At 65.1% G+C, this 26,953-nt stretch overlaps 3 protein-coding genes across 3 annotated transcripts; all 3 read right to left on the bottom strand.

Annotated features, from left to right (window-relative positions):
* Positions 1-165: 165 nt before the first annotated feature.
* Positions 166-17,278, bottom strand: PDLIM7 (PDZ and LIM domain 7). Its single transcript, XM_075511014.1, has 24 exons — positions 17,121-17,278; positions 15,685-15,791; positions 11,921-12,072; positions 11,612-11,642; positions 10,716-10,888; positions 10,062-10,083; positions 9,902-9,922; positions 9,698-9,848; positions 9,113-9,391; positions 8,714-8,750; positions 8,006-8,044; positions 7,722-7,876; positions 7,318-7,354; positions 6,122-6,276; positions 5,722-5,758; positions 5,270-5,331; positions 4,538-4,810; positions 4,128-4,164; positions 2,952-3,010; positions 2,580-2,814; positions 2,322-2,502; positions 2,024-2,144; positions 1,420-1,535; positions 166-1,150 (listed from the first exon to the last, which is right to left on the bottom strand). Exons 2-24 carry the CDS (start codon positions 15,787-15,789, stop codon positions 1,064-1,066), a joined length of 2,565 nt encoding a protein of 854 aa, XP_075367129.1. The 5' UTR covers positions 15,790-15,791; positions 17,121-17,278; the 3' UTR covers positions 166-1,063.
* Positions 17,279-17,424: 146 nt separating this feature from the next.
* DOK3 (docking protein 3) lies at positions 17,425-20,546 on the bottom strand. The gene is made up of 5 exons (XM_075509647.1): positions 20,490-20,546; positions 18,808-19,101; positions 18,574-18,667; positions 18,316-18,488; positions 17,425-18,235 (listed from the first exon to the last, which is right to left on the bottom strand). Exons 1-5 carry the CDS (start codon positions 20,544-20,546, stop codon positions 17,501-17,503), a joined length of 1,353 nt encoding a protein of 450 aa, XP_075365762.1. The 3' UTR covers positions 17,425-17,500.
* Positions 20,547-20,554: 8 nt separating this feature from the next.
* On the bottom strand, positions 20,555-26,791 carry DDX41 (DEAD-box helicase 41). Its single transcript, XM_075509646.1, has 17 exons — positions 26,688-26,791; positions 26,492-26,590; positions 26,223-26,382; positions 26,065-26,139; positions 25,644-25,704; positions 24,890-25,026; positions 24,557-24,629; positions 24,227-24,380; positions 23,977-24,113; positions 23,614-23,776; positions 23,382-23,513; positions 23,129-23,200; positions 22,745-22,841; positions 22,237-22,386; positions 22,012-22,083; positions 21,691-21,801; positions 20,555-21,449 (listed from the first exon to the last, which is right to left on the bottom strand). The coding sequence occupies exons 1-17, from the start codon at positions 26,709-26,711 to the stop codon at positions 21,313-21,315; spliced, it is 1,854 nt and encodes a 617-aa protein (XP_075365761.1). The 5' UTR covers positions 26,712-26,791; the 3' UTR covers positions 20,555-21,312.
* Positions 26,792-26,953: the final 162 nt, after the last annotated feature.

The following is a 26,953-nucleotide window of genomic DNA, read 5'->3' as shown; positions in this document are numbered from 1 at the left end:
GCCCAGGCTGACAGAGGCAGAGGAGGAGAAATCCGAGGCGAAGATTTCCCCCAGAAAGCTGGAGGGAGCTGAGTCAGGCCCCGGGGGGAGCAGGGCGAGGGCTGAGTGTGACCTTCCCAGCCGGCCACCCCTCGCTCGGCAAAACCGCAGGCCTCAAGACAGCCAGCACTTGCAGAGAAGTGTTTATTAAAGGCACTAAAAGCACCGTGGCTACATCAGCAGCAGTCCAACCGGAGAGTGTGGGTTTGGGAGAGGCATTTACAGGCCTGGGAGGGCGGTGGCAGGTGCTCTTTGGTAGGAAGCCATTCCTAAGCCTTGCGGGAGCCCGCCGGCCGGCTGGCCACCAGCACATGCTGCCAGCCCACGGCCGGGGCAGGCTTAGCACGCTGCCCTGCTCCCCAGCACGGCCGGGCTAGGGGTGCTGCTGCATGCCAACCCCAGGAGAGCAGCAGGCCAGCTGGGTGGGGGGACACAAGGCACAGATCCCCCTGGCACACAGCTGGGGTTGGAAGCCACCGCAGCAGACTTCTCTGGGTGGCCGGGGGGTTGCTGCGGGGAGGGCCCCGGCAGGGGAACAGGGCCATGTCTCCAGCCCCATGCACTAAGCATGCAGCGGGGAAGGTGGGGGAGAGCTTGGCAGGGGGCTGGGGGGCTGGTCCTCACCCGCTCAGGGATGTGCTAGGAGCATCCCTGTCCTGGCGCTGAGCTGCCAGGCAGCCGGGCCCCAGCCGAGCGAGGGAGCAGCCCTGCTGTGCCGGACCCTCCCCGACTCCAGCCTCGGCATGGCCGTGGCCACCACACTGCGTGGCTCTGGAGCCACAGACCCATGCAGCATCCCCTTCCCGGGGCTCCTAGGGCCAACCAGGGGCACAGAAGAAGCCAGCTATAAGGGGCTCCGGGCCCAGCACTGCTTCTGGCTGGAGCTGGGCCAGGAGCTGCCAGGAAAGAGGCAGGAGCAAGGGGAAGGGGCGAGGGCCCAGCCTGGCTCCCTGGGGGCAGCAGGGGTGGGGAGAAGAGCATGCAGGGCCAGGGGCACGTGTGGGCACAGCTGAACTCCCGCCCCTCACACGTGGGAGAAAGCGTGGCTCTTGCAGAGCGGCTTGTCCTTCTTGGAGTAGAACGTCTTCCCTTCGAGGTTGGTCTGGCAGATCTGGAGAGGAGAGCACAGGCAGTCAGGTCAGGGGGGCTGAGCCAGCCCCTGGGTCCCCTGCCATGACCCAGTGCTCAGCACCAGCATCGCACAGATGCCGGGGAGCAGCAGGCTCAGAGCAGGGGGCTTGAGCCACCAGCACAGAGCCAGGTGGGGAAAACCTCATGGCAGCAGGGACCCCACACTGCTGGTGTACCCCATGCAGGGCACGACTGCCAGGGAGAGCCACGGCCCCCACCAGCAGTCGGGGAGGGAGGCACACGGCTCACCGCACAGACAAAGCAAGTGTCATGCCAGCTGAAGCCCAGCGCCTCCAGGAACCGGTCCCCAGCGTCGATCTTGAAGTCACAACCGCGGCACTTGGTGCCAAACATCTTCTCGTAGTCTGTGAGGAGAGGCAGAGGCCAGGTCAGTGTTCCCCTGCACTGCAGCCCCTCGTCCCAGGGGAGCAGGGCTGCAGCACAGCTGGGATCCCACAGGCACAGCCTGGGGAGAAAACTCTGCCAGCCCCGGGGGGACGATGCCCAAGACACCTGGCCGAGATGCCTGTGCCGTGCAGGGTGGCCCCGGCTGCCACCGGGCTTGCAGGGAGGAGGCAAACCTCATCTCCCAGGATGCAGCACTCGCCTTTGATGTACATCCTCTGTCATTGCCATGGCAACATGGGAGCGATGGCACTACCCAGCAGCCGGGGAGGACCAGGATGGAGGGCTCAGGGCTGCGGGAGGGGGGTCCCTGCCTTCCCCATGGCCTGGGGAAAGCCCCGCAGCACAGGACAGCTCACCCCCCACCCCCGTGGGCAGGTGCTGAGCCCCGACAGTGCCCAGTGCTCCGGGGCCATGCGGGGTGGCACATGGGGTCCCCAGGTCCTACCTCTCTCGCAGTAGGGCTGTCCCTCCTCCATGTAGAAGGCACGGTTGCGGATGGGAGTTTTGCAGGCAGCACAGGTGAAGCACTGCACGTGCCAGGTCATCTTCAGCGCGTGCATGACCTCCTGGAAGGGAACTGCTGTCAGCTGGGGGCAGGACCACCCTGTGCCGTGGGGGACTCCCTCCCAGGGCAGAAAGGGACAAGGGGTCCCTGGGGATGGGATCAGGATGGGAAGGGACAGAGCTGGGGACCCGCAGGTAAGCAGGGACAGGAGGTGTGGGGCAGGCTGAGGGACACTCACCCCGGCGATCTTCTTCTTGCACTTGGCACAGCTGGGCGCATAGCGCGTGTCGTAGCACTTGGGGCAGAAGATGGAGCCTTTCTCCTCAAAGAAGCCACCCTCATCCAGCACCTTCCTGCACTGGCAGCAGGTGAACTCCTCGGGGTGGTAATAATGTCCCAGCGCCACCAAGTAGCGTCCCCTGCAGCAGGACAGAGCCACATCAGCCACGCCGGGCCCCAGGACGCTGGCGTGGCAGCAGCGGTGGCCAGGGCTCACCTGATGACCTTGTTGCACTTGTAGCAGAGGGGTGTGCGGCCAGGCCCTTCGGGGGCCTGCTGTGCCGCCTGCACGATGGAGCTGCGGTTCTGCATGGGGGTCGGCGTGGCCGGCTGGCTGTGCTTGCTCACCACCGTGCTCGTCTTGTCTGGGGCGTAGCGCTCGGCAAACGAGGGGTCCACAGCCCAGGGTGGGCGGCTGGCAGGGCCGGGGGTGGCAGCAGGGGTCCTGGGGGCTGCAAGCACATGCAAGTCTCTGGGACGGTGTTCCTGATCCCTCAGCAGCCCACTCCAAGCGCCTGTGGCTGGGCCAGCAGCATCCTCGAGCACCCCTGCCCCTCTTCCCCAAGCCCAGAGGAAACATTTTGCTCACCCAGTCCCGGCTCCGTCTTCATCGCTGCTCCCGGGGACGGGTCCAGCACGGAGACCTGGCTACAGAACAAGCAGTTAATCCAGCCTGCCCTGCTCACCCCCTCTGCCCAGCAGGCCTGTGTGTGCAGGCAGGACCCCCCCACCCCAACAAGCAGGCAGGAGCCAGCCAAGCCCCCGTGCCCAGCCGGTAGCTGGTTTGGTGATGGGGTACCGAGCCAAGCGCCTTCAGCCCTGTGAAGACACAGCACCCCTGGGGTCTCTGGCACCCATCGTGGTGGTCTGGGGAGAGGCGGGAGGGAGCGCAGGCCTGCTGGGGTCCCACACCCAGCTCTGGGCTGCTCCAGACTGACCAGGGACCCCAGGGACCACACAGACCCCAGCTGCCCGCTCACACACGATGGTTGCCCCCAGCCTCATCAGGGTGCAGAGGGGCTTGGACCCGAGCCGGCGCAGGGAGCCCCGGGGCCCAGCTCCGGCAGAGCTGGGGACAGGCAGGGCTCTGCCATCCCTGCTAGCAGGCAGGGCCAGGCTGGTCCTGGGAGGGGCAAGGCCTGAGCCCCCCGGCTGGCTGCCAGCACTGGGCTTGGGAGCAGGCCGGGCAAGCTGCGGCCAGAGAGGCACGGCCCACCCGAGAGAGGGGACAGGGACAAAGGGAGAGCCTGAGGCTCTCCGCCTCTCCAGGGCAAAGGCAAGGAGGAGACAGCTACAAAACCAGGAGCGTTTATTTGTGGCAGAGCAAACCGGACAGAGCTGGGACCCGATGGTCACGGAGCCAGGGCAGGAGGCATCACGGAGAGGCGAAGACAAAAAAAGGGGCTCTGTGCACCACCCCTGCCCAGCTGCATGGGGCAAGGAACGGCGCACCCCCGGCCCCGGCTCCCTTCCCTGCCCCCACGCAGGGAGAAGCTGGCAACGCTCACCCAGCTCCGCCCAGCCGCCCTGCAGCCCCACGCCACACTCATGGGACATCATGCCCCATATGTCCAGGCACTGCCCAAACATCACAACACCCCCAGCAAGGTTTTGCCAGTGCCACCAGCCGCCCCCGACCCGCTGCGTCTGGGACACCACGGCGCAGCTCGGCATCCCCAGCTCAGTGCCAGCAATGCCCAGCGGGTCCTGCCCGGGACATGCAGCCCCATAGCTCCTGCTGCTGCCTGGTGCACGCTCCCCTTACCTGGGCTTTTTAATAAACACATCATCATGATCCTCCACTGAGCGCAGCAGGAGAGAAAGGAGGAGACAGAGTCAGTCTGTGGTGACCGAGGCCCAAGAACAGCAGGAAGGGAAGGAAGGAAAACCGACCTCTCCTCCCGCCGCCCCCCTGCCCCAACGCACAGCTCTGCCCAGCCATGGGGCACAGCACGGCCCCAGCCCAGTGGCACCACCACGAGCCCACACACGGCCTGCACCACGCACAGCCCCGGGCAGCTCCTGCCGGCTCAGCCTCCCCAGATGGGCCACATGGGGCCAAAATCAAAGCCCCCGCTGCCACATCACCCCACAGCCTCTGCCGGGCACTGGCTGCCCCAGCAAAGTCCGGCACCCCTGGGCAGCCAGGCAGCGCTGGGCCCTGTGGGAACTTACAGCCGTCTGTGCCCGTCAGCTGGGCCAGTTTGCGGAAGGAGCGGGACTGGGAGGTCCCGGTGCGGGGCTGCCAGTCCTCAGCATCCTCCATCAGCCGCAACTTCCCAGGGTCGCACACGGGGGAGCTGGGGGGCTCCAGTGGCTGCGGGGGCTGCCTGCGAGTGACAGAGGGCAGGCGCTCAGCCAGCACCACGCAGGGACCCTGCTTCGGCACAGGGAAGCATTGCCAAAGGCCCCTTTCACATACACCGACCCCCTCGCCAGACCCCGGCACTCACCACTGCTCCCCCGTGCCCCAGCTGGGCCCAGGCTTTGGAAAAAATGGCGGCACAACAGTCAATGGTTGAGCCATGGCTCAGTGCATCCCTCCTGTACGTATCCCCAGCCCCAGAGAGGACGAGCCCCACAAAGATGCCGGCAGCGTTCACTCCTGACCAGCCCTGCAGCCCCACAGGACATCGTGCCCCAGCTCCAGGCGCTGCCCAGCACCTCCCAACACCCCCAGCAAGGTGTTACCAGTGCCACCAGCTGCCCCTACCCACTGTGTCCAGGACACCATGCTACAGTTTGGCCTCCTCAGCTCGGTGCTAGCAGTGCCCAGTGGGTCCTGCCTGGCACACCCGGCATGGGGACAACCCACCGTAAGGACACCCAGCTGGGGACAGCCTCCCTGGCAGGTGGGTGCCCAGACAGGACCCTCCCGAGGTGACAGTCAGAGCAGTGGCTGAGCACTGGCAGTGCCCATCGCAGGACAAGCACAGGGTGGGCTCTGCAGCTCCTCCAACAGCTCGGCTCTGGGGAGAGGGAGAGGACAGAGAGGGAACGGGAGGACGCAGGAGGCAGGAGAGGAGAGAAGAAACAGCAACAGGGCAAAGAGCTTCCCCGGAGTCACCGCAAGCAGTGAAGGCGAGGGCAAACCAGCCGGTGGCACTCGCCCGGCTCTGCCCAGCCACCCTGCAGCCCTGCCAGGCTCACAGGACATAGTGCCCCAGTTGCCCAGCACCTCCCAAAACCCACAACCAGGTTTTGCCAGTGCCTCCAGGCTCTTCCAGATCCCATTTGCTCAAGAGGCCGTGCTTCAGCTCAGCCTCCCCAGCTCAGTGCCCGCAGTGTCCAGAGGCCTGCCTGGGACATGCAGCCCTGTATACAGCTCATGCTGCCGCCCTGGCACACGCTCCCCTTACCTGGGCTTTTTAACAAGCTCATCCTCACGATCCTCCACTGAGCGCAGCAGGAGAGAAAGGAGGAGACAGAGTCAGTCTGCGGCAACTAATGCCCAGAGACAGCGGAAAGGGAAAGGGAAGGGAAGGAAGGAAAACCGACCTCTCCTCCCGCCACCCTCCTGCCCCAACGCACAGCCCTGCCCAGCCACAGGGCAGACTGCAGCCCCAGCCCAGTGGCACAACCACAAGCCCACGCACAGCCCCAGGCAGCTCCCAACAGCTCAGCCTGCCCGGAGGGGCCACACAGGGCTAAAACCAAAGCACCAGTGCCCAAGACACAGCCTCTGCCAGGCTCCAGCAGCCCAGGCAAAGTCCGGCACCCCTGGGCAGCCAGGCAGTGCTGGGCCCTGTGGGAACTCACTGCCATCTGTGCCCATCAGCTGGGCCAGTTTGCGGAAGGAGCGGGACTGGGAGGTCCCGGTGCGGGGCTGCCAGTCCTCAGCGTCCTCTATCAGCTGCGACTTCCCAGGGTCGCACACGGGGGAGCTGGGGGGCTCCAGTGGCTGCGGGGGCTGCCTGCAAGTGACAGAGGGCAGGCGCTCAGCCAGCACCACGCAGGGACCCTGCTTCAGCACAGGGAAGTGCTGCCAAAGGCCCCTTTCACATACACCGACCCCCTCACCAGACCCCGGCACTCATCACTGCTCCCCCGTGCCCCAGCCAGACCCACGGGCATCCCTGTGGCATCAGAAAAAAGATGGCACAACAGTCAATGGTTGAGCCATGGCTCAGTGCATCCCTCCTGTACGTATCCCCAGCCCCAGAGAGGACGAGCCCCACAAAGATGCCGGCAGCGTTCACTCCTGACCAGCCCTGCAGCCCCACAGGACATCGTGCCCCAGCTCCAGGCGCTGCCCAGCACCTCCCAACACCCCCAGCAAGGTGTTACCAGTGCCACCAGCTGCCCCTACCCACTGTGTCCAGGACACCATGCTACAGTTTGGCCTCCTCAGCTCGGTGCTAGCAGTGCCCAGTGGGTCCTGCCTGGCACACCCGGCACAGGGACATCCCCCTGTAAGGACACCCAGCTGGGGACAGCCTCCCTGGCAGGTGGGTGCCCAGACAGGACCCTCCCGAGGTGACAGTCAGAGCAGTGGCTGAGCACTGGCAGTGCCCATCGCAGGACAAGCACAGGGTGGGCTCTGCAGCTCCTCCAACAGCTCGGCTCTGGGGAGAGGGAGAGGACAGAGAGGGAACGGGAGGACGCAGGAGGCAGGAGAGGAGAGAAGAAACAGCAACAGGGCAAAGAGCTTCCCCGGAGTCACCGCAAGCAGTGAAGGCGAGGGCAAACCAGCCGGTGGCACTCGCCCGGCTCTGCCCGGCCACCCTGCAGCCCTGCCAGGCTCACAGGACATAGTGCCCCAGTTGCCCAGCACCTCCCAAAACCCACAACCAGGTTTTGCCAGTGCCTCCAGGCTCTTCCAGATCCCATTTGCTCAAGAGGCCGTGCTTCAGCTCAGCCTCCCCAGCTCAGTGCCCGCAGTGTCCAGAGGCCTGCCCGGGACATGCAGCCCTGTATACAGCTCATGCTGCCGCCCTGGCACACGCTCCCCTTACCTGGGCTTTTTAACAAGCTCATCCTCACGATCCTCCACTGAGCGCAGCAGGAGAGAAAGGAGGAGACAGAGTCAGTCTGCGGCAACTAATGCCCAGAGACAGCGGAAAGGGAAAGGGAAGGGAAGGAAGGAAAACCGACCTCTCCTCCCGCCACCCTCCTGCCCCAACGCACAGCCCTGCCTGGCCACAGGGCACAGCATGGCCCCAGCCCAGTGGCACCACCACGAGCCCACACGCAGCCCCGGGCAGCTCCCAACAGCTCAGCCTCCCTGAAGGGTTGACTTGGGGCCAAAGTCAAGCCCCCCATGCCACATCACCCCACAGCCTCTGCCGGGCACTGGCTGCCCCAGCAAAGTCCGGCACCCCTGGGCAGCCAGGCAGTGCTGGGCCCTGTGGGAACTTACAGCCGTCTGTGCCCATCAGCTGGGCCAGTTTGCGGAAGGAGCGGGACTGGGAGGTCCCGGTGCGGGGCTGCCAGTCCTCAGCGTCCTCTATTAGCTGCAGCTTCGCAGGGTCGCACACGGGGGAGCTGGGGGGCTCCAGTGGCTGCGGGGGCTGCCTGCGAGTGACAGAGGGCAGGCGCTCAGCCAGCACCACGCAGGGACCCTGCCCAGCACCACAGCACGGGGCAGCGCTCCCAAAGGTGCCCTCACAAATACAGACCCCCTTGCCAGACCCTGGCACTCACCACTGCTCCCCCGTGCCCCAGCCAGACCCACGGGCATCCCTGTGGCATCAGAAAAACGGCGGCACAACGGTCAATGGTTGAGCCATGGCTTAGTGCACCCCTCCTGTACACACACCCAGCCCCACAGAGAAGCTGGCGACACTCACCCAGCTCTGCCTGGCTGCCCCGCAGCCCCACGCCAGGCTCACAGGACATCGTGCCCCAGGTCTAGGTGCTGTCCAGCACCTCCCAACACCCCCAGCAAGGTGTTGCCAGTGCCACCAGCCTCCTCCAGATCCCATTTTCACAAGAAGCGACAGTGCAGCTCAGCCTCCCCAGCTCCATGCCAGCAGTGCCCAGCGGGTCCTGCCCAGCACACTCAGCATGGGGACACCCCGTTTGGGGACAGCCTGCCTGGCAGGCAGATGCCCGGGCAGGACCCTCCCAAGGCGATGGTCAGAGCAGTGGCTGAGTGCTGGCAGTGCCCGTTGTGGGGTGAGTGCAGGGCGGACTCCACAGCTCCACCAACAGCTCGGCTCTGGGGAAAGGGAGAGGACAGAGAGGGAACAGGAGGACGGAGGAGGCAGGAGAGGAGAGAAGAAACAGCAACAGGGCAAAGAGCTTCCCCGGAGTCACCGCAAGCAGTGAGTGCAAACCAGCCAGGTGGGCTGAGCCCCGGGTGGCCAACCCCGTGGCTCCTGCTGCTGCCCTGGCACACGCTCCCCTTACCTGGGCTTTTTAACAAGCTCATCCTCACGATCCTCCACTGAGCGCAGCAGGAGAGAAAGGAGGGACAGAGTCAGTCTGCGGCAACTAATGCCCAGAGACAGCAGGAAGGAAAGGGAAAGGAAGGAAAACCGACCTCTCCTCCTGCTGCCCTCCTGTCCCAATGCACAGCCCTGCCCGGCCACGGGGCAGAGCATGGCCCCAGCCCAGTGGCACCAACCACAAGCCCACGCACAGCCTCAGGCAGCTCCCACTGGCTCAGCTGCCCCAGAGGGGCCACACGGGGCCAAAATCAACGCTCCAGTGCCACAACACACCACGGCCTTTATCTGGCTCCAGTTGCCCCAGCAAAGCTGGGCACCCCCAGACAGCTAGGCAGTGCCAGGCCCTGCGGGAACTTACTGCTGTCTGTGCCCATCAGCTGGGCCAGTTTGCGGAAGGAGCGGGACTGGGAGGTCCCGGTGCGGGGCTGCCAGTCCTCAGCGTCCTCTATCAGCCGCAACTTCACAGGATCGCACACGGGGGAGCTGGGGGGCTCCAGTGGCTGCAGGGGCTGCCTGCGAGTGACAGAGTCATCTGTCAAATCTGACAGATCCCCACGGCATGACCTCCCTGGGACTGTCCCACACCTCCACCAGCACAGAACCACAGCACACCAGTACCCGAGATGCCGCACATTGCCTTACTCCCCACACTCCCACTCCTCCTCCGCGTAGGAAGGGCCCGTTACTGGGACTGATTCAGGACCGACCACCATTGCTGGCAGTGTAAGACTGGCCCCAAGGGCCAGGAGGGGAAAGGACAGGGCAAGAATAAGCCAAGGTCAAAAAATCACCGGCAGGGGAGCTGCACGAGAGCCCAGTGAACACCTACAGTGCCCATGGCAGTACTGCCCACCTGCCTGGTCCTGGGCAGGGTGCCCGGCACAGCCTGGCAGCCCTCACCCAGCCAAGCCACGTCTTGGGGAGGAGGGAAGGGACCACGTGCGAGGATGCTCCAGGGCCCCAGCAGCCAGCAGAGACAGGCAGCGCTCGCCCTTCAGGCTCAGGACAGCTTGCTGCCGGGAGTGACCCACCCGCACGGGCAGAGCGGCATGTGCTGCCTGTCCCAGACTGGCCCTGCCCTGGAGAATGGGATACTAGCAGGGAAGAGGCATGCGGGGAGGATAGAGAGAGTAGGCAAAAGGCTTACTGACTTGTCAAGGCTCAGCACCTGTAGGGGAGAGGGAAAAAGAAAGGGAGGAGAGAAAGAAAGAAAAAGGAAGGTAAAATTAGACCCACAGCACCCAAGAAGTTTCCAGAGCTCACCTATAGCCTGCATCAGTCCCCCTATTCCCGAGACTCGTGCCCACCTCGCCCAGGGCTGGGAGCACACTGGGACACAGGAGCGGACACCAACGGACCAGACCATGCCTCCTTCAGCCCCTCAAAACAGGCCTGGGTGTGCAGGGCAGCCAGAGCCACATCCCCCCCATCCATTGCCCAGCATCAGGGCAACGTGCAGCTCTTGGCAGGAGGGGCAGGGACCGGCAGCTGCCAGACACATGGCAGCCGGGTGGGCAGCCTGCAGAGGTGGGAGCTTCTTCCCTGCAAGCGGGGCGAGGACGGCACTGCGCAGGGCTCGAGGGCTTCACTTTGCCCAGTCTGTCCCGGCAGCTGGGGGACCGTCAGGACGTCCCCGGCCAGACGCTGGCTGGTGGTGACAACGCAGCCACCGCTTTCCTGCTGCTGCAGACGCCAGCGAGTGCCCTGCTATGACCGCCGTGCCGTGCCCCGCAGGACTCCCCATAGGCTGACACGTCCCCGAGCGAGGGACCGGCACGTGCATGGCTGTGTGTCCCCACGTGTAACAGTCCTGTTGTGCCACTTCAGCACCAGCCATCAGGGGACCCCAGCATGGGCACTATCGCCCACTCCCACCCATGGGTGCCTGGCATGCAAGGCGCAGCAGGGCTGGGCAGCAGGATCCCCCCGATCCTTGGGGAGCAGGATGGACAGCAACATACCCATTGTGCTGGGGGGTGCAGGCGGGCGCCAGGGGCACGTACGTCACGGGTTTCGTCACCAGCCCAGGCCGTGGGTTCGGAGGCGAGCCGGCCCCGAAGGGCCGAGCTGTTTTGTTGAGGGCGGTGCTGGGAGCGAAGTTATATTTCAGGGGTTCAGAGCAGGGGAGTGAGTCCTGAGCGAGACAAAACACACAGACACAGGCTCACACATCAAGCAGCATGCAAGGGGCAGCCCTGGGCCAGGCAGTGCAGCAGGCAGCCAGGTAGGAAAGGCAGACAGCACGTGCACCTCAGATACTGGGCTCTGCCAGGCTGGCACCTCTCTCCGCAGGGCACCCAGCCCAGTGACAGGTCACAAGCCCGGCCTAAGGGTTGCCGGAGGATTAGTAAGTGCCCCAGATGCTCGCTGCTGCCCACAGCAGGGCGGTGCATGCGTGCACACTGATCGCAACCATCCCACGGCATGAAGCTGAACGCATGCAGGTGGCTTCTATCCAGGAGCCACCAGTCACCAGCCCCAGCCCTGCCTCCCTGTGCCAGGGCACTCCCTAGCATCAGCAAACACGGGGCCCCAAGGCTGTGCTGCAGCTGCCCAGCCTCCTCTCGTGTTAGCCACTCTGCACCCCTGCCCGCACCAGGCACCAGTGGGGGCACAGACAGGCGGCAGCCAGGGCCCGGACACCCGCTGGGCAGACCCCGCTCCCTCCGATCCCCTGCGGTGCCAGGGGTCAGAGCTGCTCCTCCAGCAGGGAGTTTTCCAGCCCTCCAAACACACCCCGATCCCCCAGAAGCCTGCAGGCCCCAGGAGCAAAGTCCATTTGTCCATCTGCGCTCAGAGATTCCCCTCCCCTGAGACGAGGCTGAGCTGCTGCTGCAGTGCCAGGAGCGACACGTACCTTCTGCGGCTTCCCCAGGTGGTTCTGGGCTCTGCAAGAGAGGAGACAGCCAGGCAGGTGCTGGAACCGGCCCAGCCACCGCCGGGATGCTGGTACCCCAGGGATGCAGCACCCACGCGAGGGGAGCCACGGCCGGCTGGCACTGCCCCATGGCTTGCAGGTGAGGGCCTCATCCAGCCAAGCGGAGCCCTTGGACCCAGCCAGGGGCTGCCAGGCTCCAAGCAAGGAGCAGTGATGCCGGGAGATGGTGATGCTGGGAGATGGCACTGGGCAGAGCGACTTGGCTGTGCTCCAGCCCATGAATCCTACCTGCTCAGGGTGAGGCAGAGCCTGTCCCCGCAGGCGCGGATCCTGTTCTGGGCCTCGATGTGCGTCATGGAGCTGGTGCTCTCCCCATCGATGTACAGCACCCAGTCGCCCACTCCCACGCCGGCCTGGGCTGCCTTCCCGCCCGGCGTCAGCTGCAGGACAGACAGAGTCAGGGAGAGCCGGGCCGGCCGAGCGGCAATGTGGGAGCGGAGGGACGCCCTCGTCCCCATGAGGGCAGGGGTCTGCCGGGGCCCAGGCTCGCTCACGCAAGGCCCAGCCCGGCACAGGACACCATACAGACCTGACCCAGGGGGAGGTAGGGACCCCCAGATCACCCCGTTTCCCAGCATATTAACCCAGAGCAGCTTCTTCCCCTCTGCAGCACCGGAGGGCTCAGCACTACCCCAGGGCGCTGCCCAGCCCCTGCCCTCTGGCACAGCTGGGGTCCAGGCCAGCACCCCGAGGCCCCATCCCCATGACGCCGAACGGCGGGGGTGGCGCTGGCTCAGCCCCGGCAGGAGGCCCAGCCGCCCCTCGGAGCCGTCCCCGTGGTCCCGGGGCGGGAAGGGAGAGCAGTGAGTCAGGGCCAGCCAGGCAGCCCATGTCTCGCTGCGAACCACAGGCATTTCCAGCCCTTCGCCTGGGGGCGAGCAGGGGGACAGGGGAGGCACCCCTCGGGCGCTCCCCGGCCGCCCACAGTCCCAACCCATTCCCCTCCTGGTGCCGGCAGGCGCAGACGTTACCTCATCCCTGCACAGGAGTGGGAGCCCCCCCGGGGCAGGGAGACACCCGCCTCCACCCACGCTGCTCCCCCAGCCCTCGCCCCGCCGGGGCGGCCGGGAGCATGGCTATGGGTTCCCCTGCCCAGCCACGGTGCTCCCAGCATGGCTCTACAGTACGGCTCTACAGTATGGCTCTACGGCACGGCTCTGCGTCAGCTCTGTGCCGGGAAGCAGAGGCTGCCCTGCCCTCCCCTCCCAGCGGGGATGCACAGCCGAAGGCAAGCAGGGCCCCAAGCGCCGCATGCAGCTCCCAGGCACTGACAGACAGACAGACAGACGTGGGCAGGCTGCAGCCATTCCTGCTCCTCCAGCACGGAAGAACTCGAGGCGCTTGGACCTGGACCAAGTATTTCCTCAAGTCCTGTTCGACATGAACATAAAAGGAGTGAGCCAGATTCCCAGTGCCGTCAGAGGGCTGAAAAATCCCTGCTGCTGAGCCCCGGCCCCTCCTTGCCCATGCGCAGGGCCCGGCTCACCCCAGAGCCGCGCTCCCCTTCCCCACGCCAGCATGTCAGGCCAAACCCCACACCCGGGCTGGATGTGGCCCGGCTCCACCTGCATCTCACTGCCATCCCCGGCGGGACATGGGTACCCTCTCCGGTGCCCCTGCGCTACCCAGCGCCTGCTCCTCCTGCCCACCACGGTGCCCTGGGCAGCAAGCAGCACTGGCCGGCTCCTGGCCACACTGCTGCAAGCTCCGGCTTGCTGCCCTGGAGGGCTGGGGAAGGCACAGGGGAGCTGCGTGGGTTTGGAGGCAGGAGCAGGAGCTGGGAGAGGTTCTCACACGGCCGCACGGGAAGGGGAGAGCACGGCAGGCTGCAGCACGCAGCCGCACCCAGCCCGGCCAGCACCGCCGCGCTCCCCTTCCCCCTCCACGCCGGCATGCCAGGAAACCCCTTCGGCAGGTGCCAGCTCAGCCAGGAGCCATGGCAGTGCCAGCTCTCCTGCTTCCCGTCCGGCCCCGCTAACCAGGGCTTCCTTCCTCCCCCCTCCACCCAGCCAGTCCTTTGTTCCCCGTGCCTCGATCACCGCACCCAGCGAGATGCTCACCAGCCTCCCCTATCCACGGCTTGGACACCCCAGACAGAGTCTCACCCAGCACGGAGGGGAGCGGGGCACCTGCACAAGGGCCCAGACGGCATCCCCCAGTGCCTCCCCGCCTGCAGCACCGAGGGCCTCTCCTCTTCCCCGGCTAGCAGATGCCAGGATGTGCCACTCGGCATCCAGCTCCCCCGATGCCAGCCCTTACCCTGGCTCCACCACAAGCAGCTCAGGACCACGGTCTCGCAGCCTATGTAGCCAAGGTGTCAGGACTCCAGTAGAGCCCCTTGCCGTGAGAGGTGTGTGTGCAGAGGACCAGGGTAGCACCTCTTTTGTATGACCACCGAGCTGAAGCAGCCTCGCAGCTCACCCAGTAGTGTCACAGTGATGGACACAGCCGAGAGCCAAAGCACGCACCAGTGCTGCTTTCCCCGTGTGCTCCCCCGCTCCATAGAGCAGGACCCCACTGCAGCCCTCAAAGCCGGGGCAGGACACCTCCTTCCAGCCTGCTCCGGCAGCCACAGGCCTGGCAGGACAGTCTGCCCTGCTGGCAGCGCCCTTGCCCAAGGCAAGCAGTGGCCAAGGACAGCAGCATGCTCCAGGCAGGAACTTTAGGGCTGGGGATGCCTCCGGGGTGCAGAGCAGCACAGGGTCACCCCTTCCCGTCAGACAGGGCCCACTGCCCTGCCGTGCAGCCCAGCCTCACCAGACAGCCCCCCACAGCTGGCTACATCCCCTAGGAATGTCCTTGCTGCTCCTGCCTGCCCTGCCCAGGACGGCAGCGTTGCCCAAGCCCTGAGGGCAGCACTGGCCTGCACGCAGAGCAGGGCCATTGCTTCACGAGGCCCCTGCCCTGGGAGGCTCCTCCATCCGACCAGACCCTTTGTTAAGTGCTGGCTCGCAGCCAAGAGAAACATTTTTTAGAGAATAAACTCGCTGAAGCCGTCTCTGCGTGCTCAGCAGAGATCGGCAGGCCCCAGGGCAGCGGCACTGGCGACTCCAGCCTCACACAGTGCCCTCGGGGTCCGTGCTCTGCGCTGGGGTGCTGCGGAGACCCGTGCCCCTCTGGGACAGGCGCACGGTGCCAGGCTCGTGCTGGGGGCAGGCCCCCACGCAGCGCCATGAGCAAAGCTGTCCTTCGAGAAGCTGCCTCCGTGCCAGCTGCCCGAGCGTCAGTGGCACGGGTGATGCAGTTGCATTCCAAGGCTTATAAGGCAATTGCGTGGCCGGAGCCGTGGCCAGCACCCACCCAGGGGACTGAGCTGCCCAGGGACAGGGACCTGCATGCAGGGCCCAGACCTGGCCTGGGCGAGCATCGCATCAGGAGCAGCTGGCACCAGGCGCCTCAGCCACAAGCAGCCAGCAGCACAACGGCTCTCGCTCACACTGGAGAAATGGGCTGGTTTTGTGGAGGGAGCCACATCCCAGTATAGGTAGCAGTGTGGGCAGCAGCACAAGCTTCTTCCTCTCCCTGCCCATTCCAGGGCTAGTTCGGATGCGGAGCTGGGAGCCGCGCAGTGGGAGGGCAGGCGGAAGGGCACAAGCCGGGTCCCGGGATGTTGAGCCTGGTGTTGCGGTGCAGACTGGGAAGCCAGCCCCATAGCTTGGGGAGGGTGAGAGCGGCTCCCCTCCCCCTGCAGTGGGCACGCTCCGGAAGGGGCCTCCCCTGCCCGCCCCAGCAGCCCGAATGACTCTGCAGAGGCTGTACAGTGTTTCTCATCTGCGGTCCTCTGCCCGGAACACTCCTATGCCAGACCGCAACTGATAAGGCTGCAAGGAGGCTACGCAGAGCCAGGCAGGGCAAGACCTAGTGCTCCCGGAACCCTGGCTCATCCGCATCCCCCATACGGCTCTGCCACAGCCACCTGGACGCAGCCGCCACGGCTCCCACCCGCAGAGGCAGGGTGAAGGATGGGTGTCGTAGGTCTCGGCTTCTCTTACCCTGGAGATGGAGAGCGGCATGCTGAAATCCTTCCCTCCCTGCAGTCTGAAACCCCAGGGTGCCGGCCCATTCAGCATCACCTTGTAGGACTCCATGTCGCCCATCTCTGCAAGGGAAGAGGGTGCGATCCCAGCGTTAGGGCACACGGGAACAACTCAGGGAAAGCAGGCGAGGAGGGGGCCCGGCACCTGGTAGGATGGGGCAGGAGACAGGTCGCATTTCCAGCAGTAACTCCACCCTGACCATCCTACACTGTGGTTAGAGACGCACCCCAAATCTATCAGCATCTCCTCCAGCAGCACCAGAGCCGAGGGGCCCAGGCTAATGCTGACTAGTGTCAGGGAGCCAGGTACAGCCCCGCTGCCACCCACAGCGGAGTGCCCACGGGCTCCGCTCTCCCTCTCCCAAACCTGGGATGTGCTCTCTCTTGCAGCACCCCAGAAACTCACGCTGCTGAAAGCCCAGACCATTTCAAGGCCGCGGAGAAGCAGCAGCAGGTACAGGATAGGAACCAGAAACATTTTTGCCAGGTGAATTAGCAGCAGCAACACAGGAGCTGCGTGATGCCACCCGAGGTACCTGGCAGAGCAGCCAGGCTGGCTCTCCGGCAGCCGGCCGACCAGATGCTACCTGGGAGCGAGCCCATCTCCATGCACAGCCAGGGCTTCGGCGAGGAGGGAATCCCAGCACTGCCCTGCCTGCCAGGGCTGCGCTGACAGCTGTCAGCCGGCCAAGGCTCCGGGCAGACGGGCCAGCGCCAGCCTCGCAGCCACCCCTCACCTGGAAGGAGCCACTGGGCCACCGCAAAGCCCCCCAGGACCTTCCTCCTGCCGCTGCCGGGGGGGGACAGGGCCAGCTCCGGGGGCCCGGGGCCCTCCCCACCCCTCGCAAGGGACGGCAGGCTCCCAGCTGGGAGGCGGCGGAGGCTGCAGGGCTGGGGGCCAGCGTGGCCCCGCTCTCCCCGGGCCGGTGCGGGCTATATAAGGCGTGTAAGACGACACCAGCCCGCTCCCCGCTCGGGAGGGCCGGGGGAAGGCTGCGTGTCAGGCATTCCCGGCGCCCGGCAGCCGCGCAAGCCCCCAGCGAGGCGCCGGGACCGGGGCGGCCCGGAGCGGGCAGGCAGCCCCCCGCGGGGCTGGGCTGGCCGTCCCCGGCAGCCCCAGGCTGGAGAGTCCCCCTGCTCCTAAGGGAGCAGGCCCTGGGCCGCCTGCCCCACGGGAACCCCCAGGCCCCCCTCCCCATCCCTGCCCCTACCGCCTCCCTTCCCCGGGCTCGGGGACCCCGGCCCTAGGCCCAGCCCTGCCCCACACGGGCCCTGCCCGCCCCCGACCAACCGCCTTCCCTCGGACCCAGGCCCAAGCCCTACCCCCCCCACACCCCCGGCAGAGGACGGAGACCCCGGAGACCCCGGCCCGGCCCTCCCGCGCTCACTCACCCGCGGCCGGCCGGGCCCCCGGTGGAGCGGGGCCGAGCGGGAGGCGCCGCAGCGGGGAGCGGAGCGGGCGGACGCGGGACTCGAACTCGGGCACCGCCCCCGCCCGGCCCGGCCCGGCCTTATATAGGATCGAGGGGGGCGGAGCCGGCGGACTACTCGGCCAATCACCGCGTGCACTTGTCTGCCGGGGCGGGCACGGCGGCGCCCCCTGGCGGGGAGGCGAGGGCTGCCCCCGCCCGGCCCCGGCCCCGGCCCCGGCCCGCCCCCGCAGCACCGGCCCCGGCCCCGGCCCCGGCCCCGCCGCCCTCGCAGCACCGGCAGAGCCCAGTCCGGCCCAGGTTGTTTATTTACCGCACCACCAAACGGCATCCGGCCCGGGCTCACACCCAGTCCCGCGGGCCGGGGCTCTCCCGGCTGAGCAGCCGCACCAGCTTGGCCCGGAGGTTGCTCTGGGGCTTGTGTTCGGGGCGCGCCGGCGGCACCTCCTGCCCCCCACGGCCCCAGCGCTGCTCGGGAGGCTGGGGGCTGCCCCGCGGCAGCTGGGCCAGGGCGGCCCGGTTGTCATAGAGGGGGCCCGCCTCACTGCTGTGGCCCTCGGGGGCCTGCCGGCACCCCAGCTGCCACTGCCCTTCCTCCTCTTCATCCTCCTTCTCTGCACCGGCCGGACCCGGCTCCTTAGTGAAGATGTTCTCATAGAGATGCTCAGGGGGCGGCTTCCCTGCAGCCCAGGGCTCGCTAGGGCCCCGTGGCCCTGGCCCGAAGAGGGGCTGCTGGCCCCGGGCGATGGAGGCGTAGATGATGGGGCCTGCGGCCTCTGGCGGGGGGAAGCAGAGAAGGCTGGCGGGGGGCTGGGAGGTAGGCTGTGCCCCTCCCAGGGGTGGGCTGGGCTGGGGCTCCTCAGCCCCGGGGCCCCAGGGCTGGGGCTCGAGGCCCTGTGCGGAGACCTGGGGGTCTGGGGCACAGAATAGCCGGGGGTCCGGGGCGTCCTTGCTCTGCTGCTGGCAGGCGATGGCGGTGGCCACGGCCCGGCAGAGCTCCAGGGCCCGTGGGGTGCTGAAGGTGAAGGTGCCCTCGCCAGAGTCGCTGCGGCGGCCGGCCTCGAAGGAGAAGATGGTCTGTGGGGCCAGAGGGCAGGGTGAGGGGCTGGCACCTGCCCTGGGCAGCCAGCAGCCCCAGGGAGGGAGGAGGCACACACCTGATCCTGGCCAAACTTGCGGAGGAAGGGGTAGGGCCAGGTGAGCAGGGGCTGGCGGGACTGCGGGTCTTTCAGCGTCAGGCTCTGGGGAAGAGCTGAGAGCAGGTAGTGCCCATGCAGGCCACAGCGGGCAGCTGCGTCCGTCCGGACCACTAGCACCAGGAATTCGGTCACTATGGGAGCAGAGTAAGACAGGGGTCAGCACCGCAGTGCCGAGCCGGAGCCCACCCCAGCCCCATCCATCACCCTTGCACTTACTGTCCTGCCAGGAGGAGTAGAGAGAGTTCTCCTCCATGGGGACAGCGGGGCTGGGCTGGGTCCTGGTGCTGCTCTGCACCGCCTCCTTTGCACCCTGAAACAGAGGGATGTGAGTGCAGCCCCCAAACTGGGGAGCATAAGCCCCCATTGCCTGCCCACACACCCTAGAGCTCCCTGGCTCACCCGAGCCAGGAGCAGCATGAGGGGTCCTGGCTATGCCGGACCCCACAGTACCTGGAAGGCCAGCTGGCAGAGCTGGGTGATCCACTCATCCCGCTGCTCAGCCGCCATCACATAGCTCTTTTCGGTGGTGGTGAGGTAGAAGGCAGCAGTGGCTTTGGGGCAGCTCTCGGTGCCCGCCGGGCCCACAGAGACACAGTCTGAGAGGCGGATCACCCGGCGGGCGCACCGCCGCAGGGAGGTCTTCTCCAGCGCCGTGCCATCATCCCGCACGTCGAACTTCTCCATGCGGGCCACGCCGGAGGGGCTGGCAGCAAAGAGCTGGGCTCGCATCTTCCTCCAGGACCTCTGTGGTGTGGGAAGGGCACAGGCAGGGTCAAAAATAGGTCAGCAAAGAGCTGCCTGCTGCGTCCTCGCAGCACTGCCCTCCATGCGGGGCCAGCAGTGCTTGGGAAGAACTTTGCGGTGCAGGAGGGGGCACAGGGTCCCTGCCCACACCCGCCGGGTGCTGCAGGAGGGCCTTGAGAGCCAGGGCCAGTGCAGACCCCTGGGGCTGCAGGGCAGGGCAGTCCCAAAGCTGGGTCGAGGGGGGACCTTGCCCAGAGCAAGCTCAGCATGGCTCGCTGGGTGAGTCATGCTCGCTCCCGGCTCGACGAGCACCAGGTCCTGCTCTTTGTTCCCTGCTGCAAGTGCCGGCCTGCCGCCGCTGCAGCTGAGCTCTCGAGCTGTTCTCAGGACAGACCCTGATGCAAATTAAAGCCATTTTGAGCTGCTGAGGCTCCTGCTGGCAGCCTCACATCTGCCGAGCACGGCCAGGGCCTGCAGCTCACAGCCCGCTTCCTCCCAGGGGAGGCTCTGCAGCACCAGCACCTTCCCAGCCCGTCATGGGATAGAGGGGGTGCGTGCCCCCACACACCTCAAAAGCGCAGCAGAGCCTCCACCCTGCAGAAACCAAATGCAGCCAAGCACCCAAAATACCCACCACCGCCACCTCGCCTGCCTCCTACGCAGCAGGGCACCGGCCCCGTGCACACAGGGCCTGCCTGTTTCAGTTCCAGGACTTGGCTCTCGCTCAGCAAGGAGGTCGGAGCGTGATCGCAGCCCGGCACATCCACTGAGCCCCCCACTGGGACACGGCTGCCCTGCCATGGCAGAGGGGATGCTGCTAAGGCAAGGCCAGCACGCCAGTGGGACCTCCTTCGCCAACACCCACCTCACAGCTCCCTGGCGCTGGCTCGACCCTGCGGGGACTCCCATGTCACCCACATCATGCCCAGAGGGCTGCAGCACTCGATGCCCACCCCAAGGGCCTGGGGCAGCAGGCCAAGCCACGAGGGGTGCCCCACGGATGGCACCAGCACCCCAGGGCCAGGCGCATGGGGGGCTGGGTGCAGAGCCACATCCCACGCGCTGCCCCAGCGCCCCGCTCACACACGCTGGAGCTGCACCTCATTAACACGCATTTATTGTTTCATTGCAAATCGTGTGGTGACCAAGCGAGAAGAGGGACCCTGAGCGCAGGGGCGAGCCCAAGCAGGTGCCTGCACGGATGAGTCCCCTGGGCCGCAGGGAGAGCCCCGCTCCTTGGGCTGCAGAGCCCTGGGCCCCCCCCCGGGCCAGCTCCAAGGGGTCTGGCTGCAGTCCCCCCTTCCCAGGCTGCTGAGGGTGCAGCCCCAGGCCTGGCATCAAGACAGATCAGGGCAAACCCTGTACCCAGCCCCAAATCCACCCTTTACCTTTCCAAATTTGCAGTGCTGCACATAGAGGATCCCATCCTTCACCGGTCTCTCCATGGGCCCAGTGCTGCCCTGGCAGCCAGTGCAAGGACCGGGGACTCGGGCTACCAGCCGTGGAGAAAATGTGACTGCTGCAGCAGAAGCAACTGCATGGGGCAGACTTCCTTCTCTCAGCAACTTCCCCTTTTTGCTGTGTGGGATGAGGGGCAGAGGCTGGGCCACAGGAGGTGTCCGTCCATCCGCCCTCCCCCTCGCAGAGGGGCAGTGGGGCAGAACACGCGCAGGCAGAGCACAGGAAGCACACAGGGGACCGCCCGACACAAGCGCAGCACGCACCACCTCGCCCCAGCTGCGTAAGAGCGCGTTCGGGGGATATGGGAACAGCCACCAGCCGAGATGCACAAAACCAGGTAAGGGGGACGGTCCTGGAGGAATTGAGGGGCTTTGGAGAGGAGCGATGTAAGACCCTGGCCACGCCACTGCAGGGGGCTGGCAAGGGCAGCAGGCAGGCGGCCACAGATCACTGTGGGGAGGAACCCCACCTGGGGCTTCCTCCTCCCCTCAGGCACCGCTACCTGCTTGCCCAATGCGCCGCTGACATAACGGGCTGTTGCAGCACACCTCCACACATTTCCTCTTGGGGCAGGAGCTTCATCAGGCTGAGCTGGCAACAGCCCCGGTGGCCAAATGCCTAGAAAAGGGGCCACAGCCAGTGCAGGACAGGCACCTGGGCTTGGGAAAGGCGAGAGCAGCTGGGGCACTGCCCCGGCTGAAAGGGAACCAAGGCCCGTGCAGGGGAGCGCTGGGGAGCACGCTCCCCAGGCTAGAAGTCCATAGAGCTGTGGGCCAGGTAGTCCTTGCGGCCGATGTTGCTGACTTGCTTGGTCTGCATCGCCTCCAGCTTGGGGCAGTCGGTGATGCGATGGCCCAGGCCGCCGCAGAAGGCGCAGCCCCGCTCGCCTGCAACAGGAGAGAGGAGGTCAGAGGGAGCCGTGCCACACCAGGAGAGCGGCCCCCACCCCAGAAGCAGAGGGGCTACGCCAGCGTCTCCCCCCTGCCGCAGCACTGGGCTGCCCGCATGGCCAGGCAACGACAGCCCCGAGGCAGGCAGGAACCGCCCTGGGACCTGGGGGTCCTGTCCGCAGCCCAGGTCTCTTAACAGCCCCGCGGGAGGTCCCTGTGCCAGCCCGGGGTCTCTCACCTCCGATGTCCAGCATGGTCTCATCCCCGCAGTGCAGCACCTGGAGCACAGGCGGCACCTTCTGCTTCGCCTCCAGGAGCAGGGCCTTCAGGTCCATCAGCACCGACTCATCTGGGGGCAGGGACACGGATCAGACACAGCCCGAGCAGGGGTGGGGGGCACTGCCTCACACCACCATCTCCCCTCCCCAGGCCATCATGACTTGTCCCTGTTTGCTCAGGAACACCCTCCTTGCCAAGGCAGAGGCAGCTCCACCGCCCAGCTGCCTCCTACAGCCGCAGCCTCCCTGCAGGCAGCCCCCAGCCCCAAGCTGTTTCTCACCGCAGGCCTTGTTGATGAAGGTGGTGGCAATGCCAGTGTTGCCCGAACGGCCTGTACGCCCGATACGATGAACTGTGGAGAAAGAGACAGGATCAGGCCTGGATGAATGCAATGTGACAGACCATCCCTGACCCCACCCACTGCAGAGACAAGCGCAGAGCCTTGCTGGCCTCTGCACCCACCCCACCACGCCCTCCTTGGTCCCCCACGGGGCCCAGTCCCCACCATAGTTCTCAATCTCCTCCGGCATGTCGTAGTTGATGACGTGCTGGATGGCTGGGAAGTCCAGGCCCTTGGAAGCGACATCAGTGGCAACCAGGACATCCTTCTTCCCATCCCGGAAGGCCTCGATGGCTTTTGTCCGTTCCTCCTGATCTGCAAAGGCCCAGCAGAGAAGATCAGCAAGGGCAGAGCTCCCAGTCCTACCTCTTGTGGCAACAACTATGGCCTCAGAGCCAAGCATCGCTCAACCGGGGCTTCCCCAGTGAGAGTGCCTATGCAGCCTTTCCCCAAATAAAGGAGCAGAGGGACCTCTAGGTCCCACAGGGACCTGCACTGTGTCTATGCCTGCTACACACAACATGGTGTTCGCTCCTGACATTGCCACAGCCCTTCCTCACACCATCACAAAATGCTGCATGCTAGGACCTCCCGTGGCCACGTGCCACCCTGGCAGGAGCAGGGTCAGGCAGGACCACACCACGGCCCAGGCCTCCCCAACACCCTCACTGACCTTTCCCTCCATGGATGGCCACAGCTTCCACACCCTTGAGCAGCAGGTACTCGTGGATCGCATCGACATCCGCCTTCTTCTCTGCAAAGATCAGCACCTGCAGCAGCACAGACAACATGGAAGAGCTGCCCTTCTGTGGGCTGGCACTGCTGGCACCAGCACAACCCCCCAGGAAACCCATTCCCTCTTGCTGAGCAGAACACACAACAGCTCTGAGCCCAGGACCTGCTCATACGTGGAGCATGGCTCACTCACATGCCTACCCCACCCACGGCAGAGCCCTGCAGCATCACAGCTGCGACCCCATCATCAGCTCCACCCGTGCCCTGGGCCTGCGGCGTGCCCACGCTGCCCCCAGCCATGCTGCCAGAGTGCACTACTCACAGGTGGTGGGGTCTTCTGCAGGCACTCAAGGAGGTACACCATCTTGGCCTCCTCTTTCACGTACTCCACTTCCTAGGAACAAGCACAGAGATGAGTCAGGCAGGCAGCAGAGAAATTGCCATTGCTTGGTATGCCTTAACCTCTTGGGAAGGAGGGCCATGAACACCGGCTCCCTGACAAGGGATGCATCAAGTGCCCTCACAAATGGCGCTGGCCTCCCACACAGGCACAGGGGAGCTCCCAACTACCTCACCTGCACAACATCCAGGCTGGCAGCACCCGCTCGCCCAACGTTAATGGTGATGGGCTTCACCAGGGCACTCTTGGCAAAGTTCTGGATCTTCTTGGGCATTGTGGCACTGAAGAGGAGGGTTTGCCGCTGGCCCTGCACAGGGAACGCAGTGCGGGCAAGGATTTAGCACTCACTCAACCAGGCGGGTGCAGGGATTGAGCTTCAGGGTGCTCGTATCATGCCAACTTAGTACCTTGAAGTAGGAGAAGATGGTACGGATGTCCCCCTCAAAGCCCATATCAATCATCCTGTCAGCTTCATCCAAGGCCAAGTAACGGCAGATGTCCAGGCTCACCATCTTCTTCTGCAGCAGGTCCATCAGGCGGCCAGGGGTTGCCACCATCATGTGTACACCACTGCGGGACGAGAGAAGGCCACAGTCAGGCACTCGGATTCCCACCCACGCAGCGACACATAGGGAAGGTAACGCCTGCTAGGCACGTCACCTTCGCCCCCACACCTTCCTGAAGCCATCCAGCCAGGGTGCCACCCCTTAGTCCCCTGCCAGAAAACAGAGTACAGCTCCAGCCCCACAAACCCCCCCAGAAGGTCTTACTGTTTGATTGTCTCCATCTGCTCCTTGACAGACATGCCCCCGATGCAGAGGGCGCAGCGCAGCGGGGGCAGGCCGTCCTCCTGCAGCAGGCGACAGTAGTACTCAATGATGCCGTGGGTCTGCCGGGCCAGCTCCCGCTGCAGAGACAAAACTTACTCATTCCTACACCTCCGTGCAGGGAGGATCTGGGATAGCCACTGAACATCAATCAGAACTTCCTCCCGCTTGTCACTGTGCCCCCGACACTCACCGAGGGACAGATGATGAGTCCGTAGGGTCCCTCTCGCTTGGAAAATGGCAGCCTCTTCTCCTGCTCCAGGCAGAACATGATCACCGGGAGGGTGAACACCAAGGTCTTCCCAGAGCCAGTGAATGCAATGCCAATCATGTCCCTTCCTGAGAGGCTGGCAGAGAAATGGGGCTGATGGTGAGGAGGAGCATCACAGAACGGCTCAGACCTCCAGGGCTGAGCAAGGTGACGGGGCACATCTGTCACCAGCGAAGAGCACTCGGTACACACCACTGGGTGGGCCTTAGGGAGCAACCGCTCCCCACTCTGGGACAGGGACAGAGCACTCACATCGTGGGGATGCCTTGGATCTGTATGGGTGTTGGCTGCTGGATTCCCTTTTTCTTCAGGCCCCTCAGGATAGCTGTCAGAGAACAAGGGACACACGCATTCATGACCTGAAGTCTTCTCTCCCTCTTTCCCTCCTACTCACGTTCCAGCAGCAGCTCTCCCACCAGTGACAAACACCCCTTGGGCCAGCAGCTAGGCGACACAGCCGCTGTTGGGAATTTAGCTGCGACCCCACTAAGACCAAGCATTAAGGATCCAACAGCTTCGCTCACTGACACACATTTCCCAGGAAAATGCTGTCCCTGACTCTACCAGGCTCCTCTCCCGGCCCACCTGCTGGGAACTTCATCTCCTTGAAGCTCTTGATGGGGGGCGGGATGCCTTCCCCCTCCACCAGGATGTGGTACTTCTTGCGCACGCGATCGTGCCGTGCCTCCGACATGCCCAGGATGTAACGAGGTGCTCTCCAGCTGCAAAGACAACAGAGAAAGGTCGTGGCGCAGAATCAGGCTGGGGCTCCAGAGGCAGCAGCTCCCACGTAGGCCCAGGAGAACTCCCTGTCAGGCTCCAACATCCCACCAGGGAAAACAGTCCAAGGGGCTTCATGGTGTGAGCACGGGAGCAGATCCACACTAGTTCCATGCATTAAACGTTTCCCCAAAGTCTCAGTAAAAAGTCCCAAGCTCACAGCTGAGAACAGTCTATGGGCGCTGGACAGAACAAGCCAAAATCTTTTTGACACATCTCAATCATCTCTCTGACACTGCCTCGAGCAGCACTGGCTCTGTTGGCTCCCCCAGTCTCTTTCTCTAGCTTAGTCACCTCCAAGATCTGAAGATTCACCTCTAGTCTTCAAGTTTAACAGAAACGTACTCTAGAAAATCTTAACTGTATATAAAGTAACATTCAAGGTGACTCAACAGCCTTCCATGTTATGTACAGCGGTAAGCCGCCAGGCATTGGAGCAAGAGAGAAGGCAGTGGCTGCAGAGCAGCGCTCCTCCTGCGAGGCTGCACAGCTTCTAGTTCTCTTCAGCTGCAAGGAAGCAATGTTTTCAGGAAGACAACCTCCATACTGTGAAACACACCTGGTTTTAATCGGATCATCGTAGGTGATGCCCTTTGCCATCTCCTTCACTGACATCAAAGCTGCAAGAACAAAGCCGACGAGATCAGTGCAAGCTCTCCATCTCCAGATGCGCTTGTCCTCACCAGAGAACTACTTAGGCTAACGCTTTGGGAGACTGTGCCCAGAGACAGAGGAGGAAAAGCAGCACCTCTGACAGCCCTCTGGGTACAGGAACACCAAAGGCTGCAGCCTGCCATGCCTAGGGGCCTGCCACAGCACCGCCTCAGCTAAGCCAGGCAGTTGGATGCTGACCGAAGGATCCTGTTGCAACCTCCTGTCCCATCCTGGCCATGAACATCCCTGAGTGCAGGTAATACCCCTACTGCTGCCCTGACAGCTCTGCAGACAGGTCTGAGAGACACGGGGCTCCCACCGCTCACCTCGGCCCTCTGCCACACTCTCCAGGATCTTCTCTTCCTCCTTCAGCTGCTTCTCCTTGGCTGACTCCTTCCGAGCTGGGGGGAGAGTCAAGGAAACAGTGAGGAGGTTTCAGTCCCTCCTGAAAGCCGCCCAGCCTTACCGCCAGCCGCTCCCCTACCTTCCGCCTTCTCTTTGAGGTGCTGGTGCTGGTCCAGGAGGCTGATGTTGGACTGGGGCCCCAGGGGGATGTCGTCCTCATCACCCCGCTGCTCGCTCCCGCTGTCCCGCTGCTCCTCCTCCGACACCACCTTCCGCCGCATCTGCAGCAGCTTCTGCAGCTGGAAGGAAGCGGGTGGAGGCGGAGTGAGAGGCCCCGCGTCGGGAGGGACGTTCAGAGCCCCCTCCCCCCCCCCCCCCGGGCTACACCGGGCCCTGTTACTCCGTTACCATCTGCTGCTTGCGCTGCTTGACGGGCACGTAGGGCACATAGTCGTCATCTTCCTCCCCAGACAGGTCGGACGTCTCCGCCGCCTCCTCCCGCTGCCTCTGTGGGGAGACGCGAGGTTAGGCCGGCCCGGGACGGCACCAGCCCCGCCCGGCACCCCAGGGCTGTCGGTACCGGCCAGGCTGGGCCCGGCCCTACCTTCCTGTCAGCCCCGGCCTCCATGGCGCCGTTTCCGCGCAACAGCCGCGCCGCCCCGGATGCAAATCCCACGCACCGGAAGTGACGGCTACGGGGACGGGCGCCGTCGCCCAGCAACGCGTTGCCACGCCACGCCCCGCGCGGGACGCGGCGGGAGCAGAGACAGGGCCCGACGGGTCGCTTCGACGGCCAAACTTGTGCAGAAGGCGCACGGTGGCGCCCCCCACACCCTCCCCGGCCCCCACCGGGCGCGGCAGAAAGCAGCA

The sequence above is a fragment of the Mycteria americana genome, chromosome 8, assembly GCF_035582795.1.
Source record: "Mycteria americana isolate JAX WOST 10 ecotype Jacksonville Zoo and Gardens chromosome 8, USCA_MyAme_1.0, whole genome shotgun sequence".
In the NCBI taxonomy this organism is placed as follows: domain Eukaryota; kingdom Metazoa; phylum Chordata; class Aves; order Ciconiiformes; family Ciconiidae; genus Mycteria; species Mycteria americana.
The sequence above is the reverse complement of the archived record's forward strand: the minus strand, read 5'-3'. Positions and strand labels throughout refer to the sequence as shown.

Coding starts and splice junctions, on each gene's coding strand:
- DDX41 (XM_075509646.1), bottom strand. CDS start 26,711: ATGGAGGCCGGGGCTGACAGGAAG. Junction 26,383..26,491: donor AGCAGCGCAAGCAGCAGATG/GTAACGGAGTAA, acceptor GCTTCCTTCCAG/CTGCAGAAGCTGCTGCAGAT. Junction 23,514..23,613: donor CCATCTTCTCCTACTTCAAG/GTACTAAGTTGG, acceptor TTCCCTGTGCAG/GGCCAGCGGCAAACCCTCCT.
- DOK3 (XM_075509647.1), bottom strand. CDS start 20,546: ATGGAGAGACCGGTGAAGGATGGGATCCTCTATGTGCAGCACTGCAAA. Junction 19,102..20,489: donor AGCACTGCAAATTTGGAAAG/GTAAAGGGTGGA, acceptor CCCACACCACAG/AGGTCCTGGAGGAAGATGCG. Junction 18,668..18,807: donor TCTGCCAGCTGGCCTTCCAG/GTACTGTGGGGT, acceptor CCTCTGTTTCAG/GGTGCAAAGGAGGCGGTGCA.
- PDLIM7 (XM_075511014.1), bottom strand. CDS start 15,789: ATGGGCGACATGGAGTCCTACAAGGTGATGCTGAATGGGCCGGCACCC. Junction 5,759..6,121: donor GCTGATGGGCACAGATGGCA/GTGAGTTCCCAC, acceptor TGCTGCGCTCAG/TGGAGGATCGTGAGGATGAG. Junction 2,145..2,321: donor GCAAGAAGAAGATCGCCGGG/GTGAGTGTCCCT, acceptor GTTCCCTTCCAG/GAGGTCATGCACGCGCTGAA.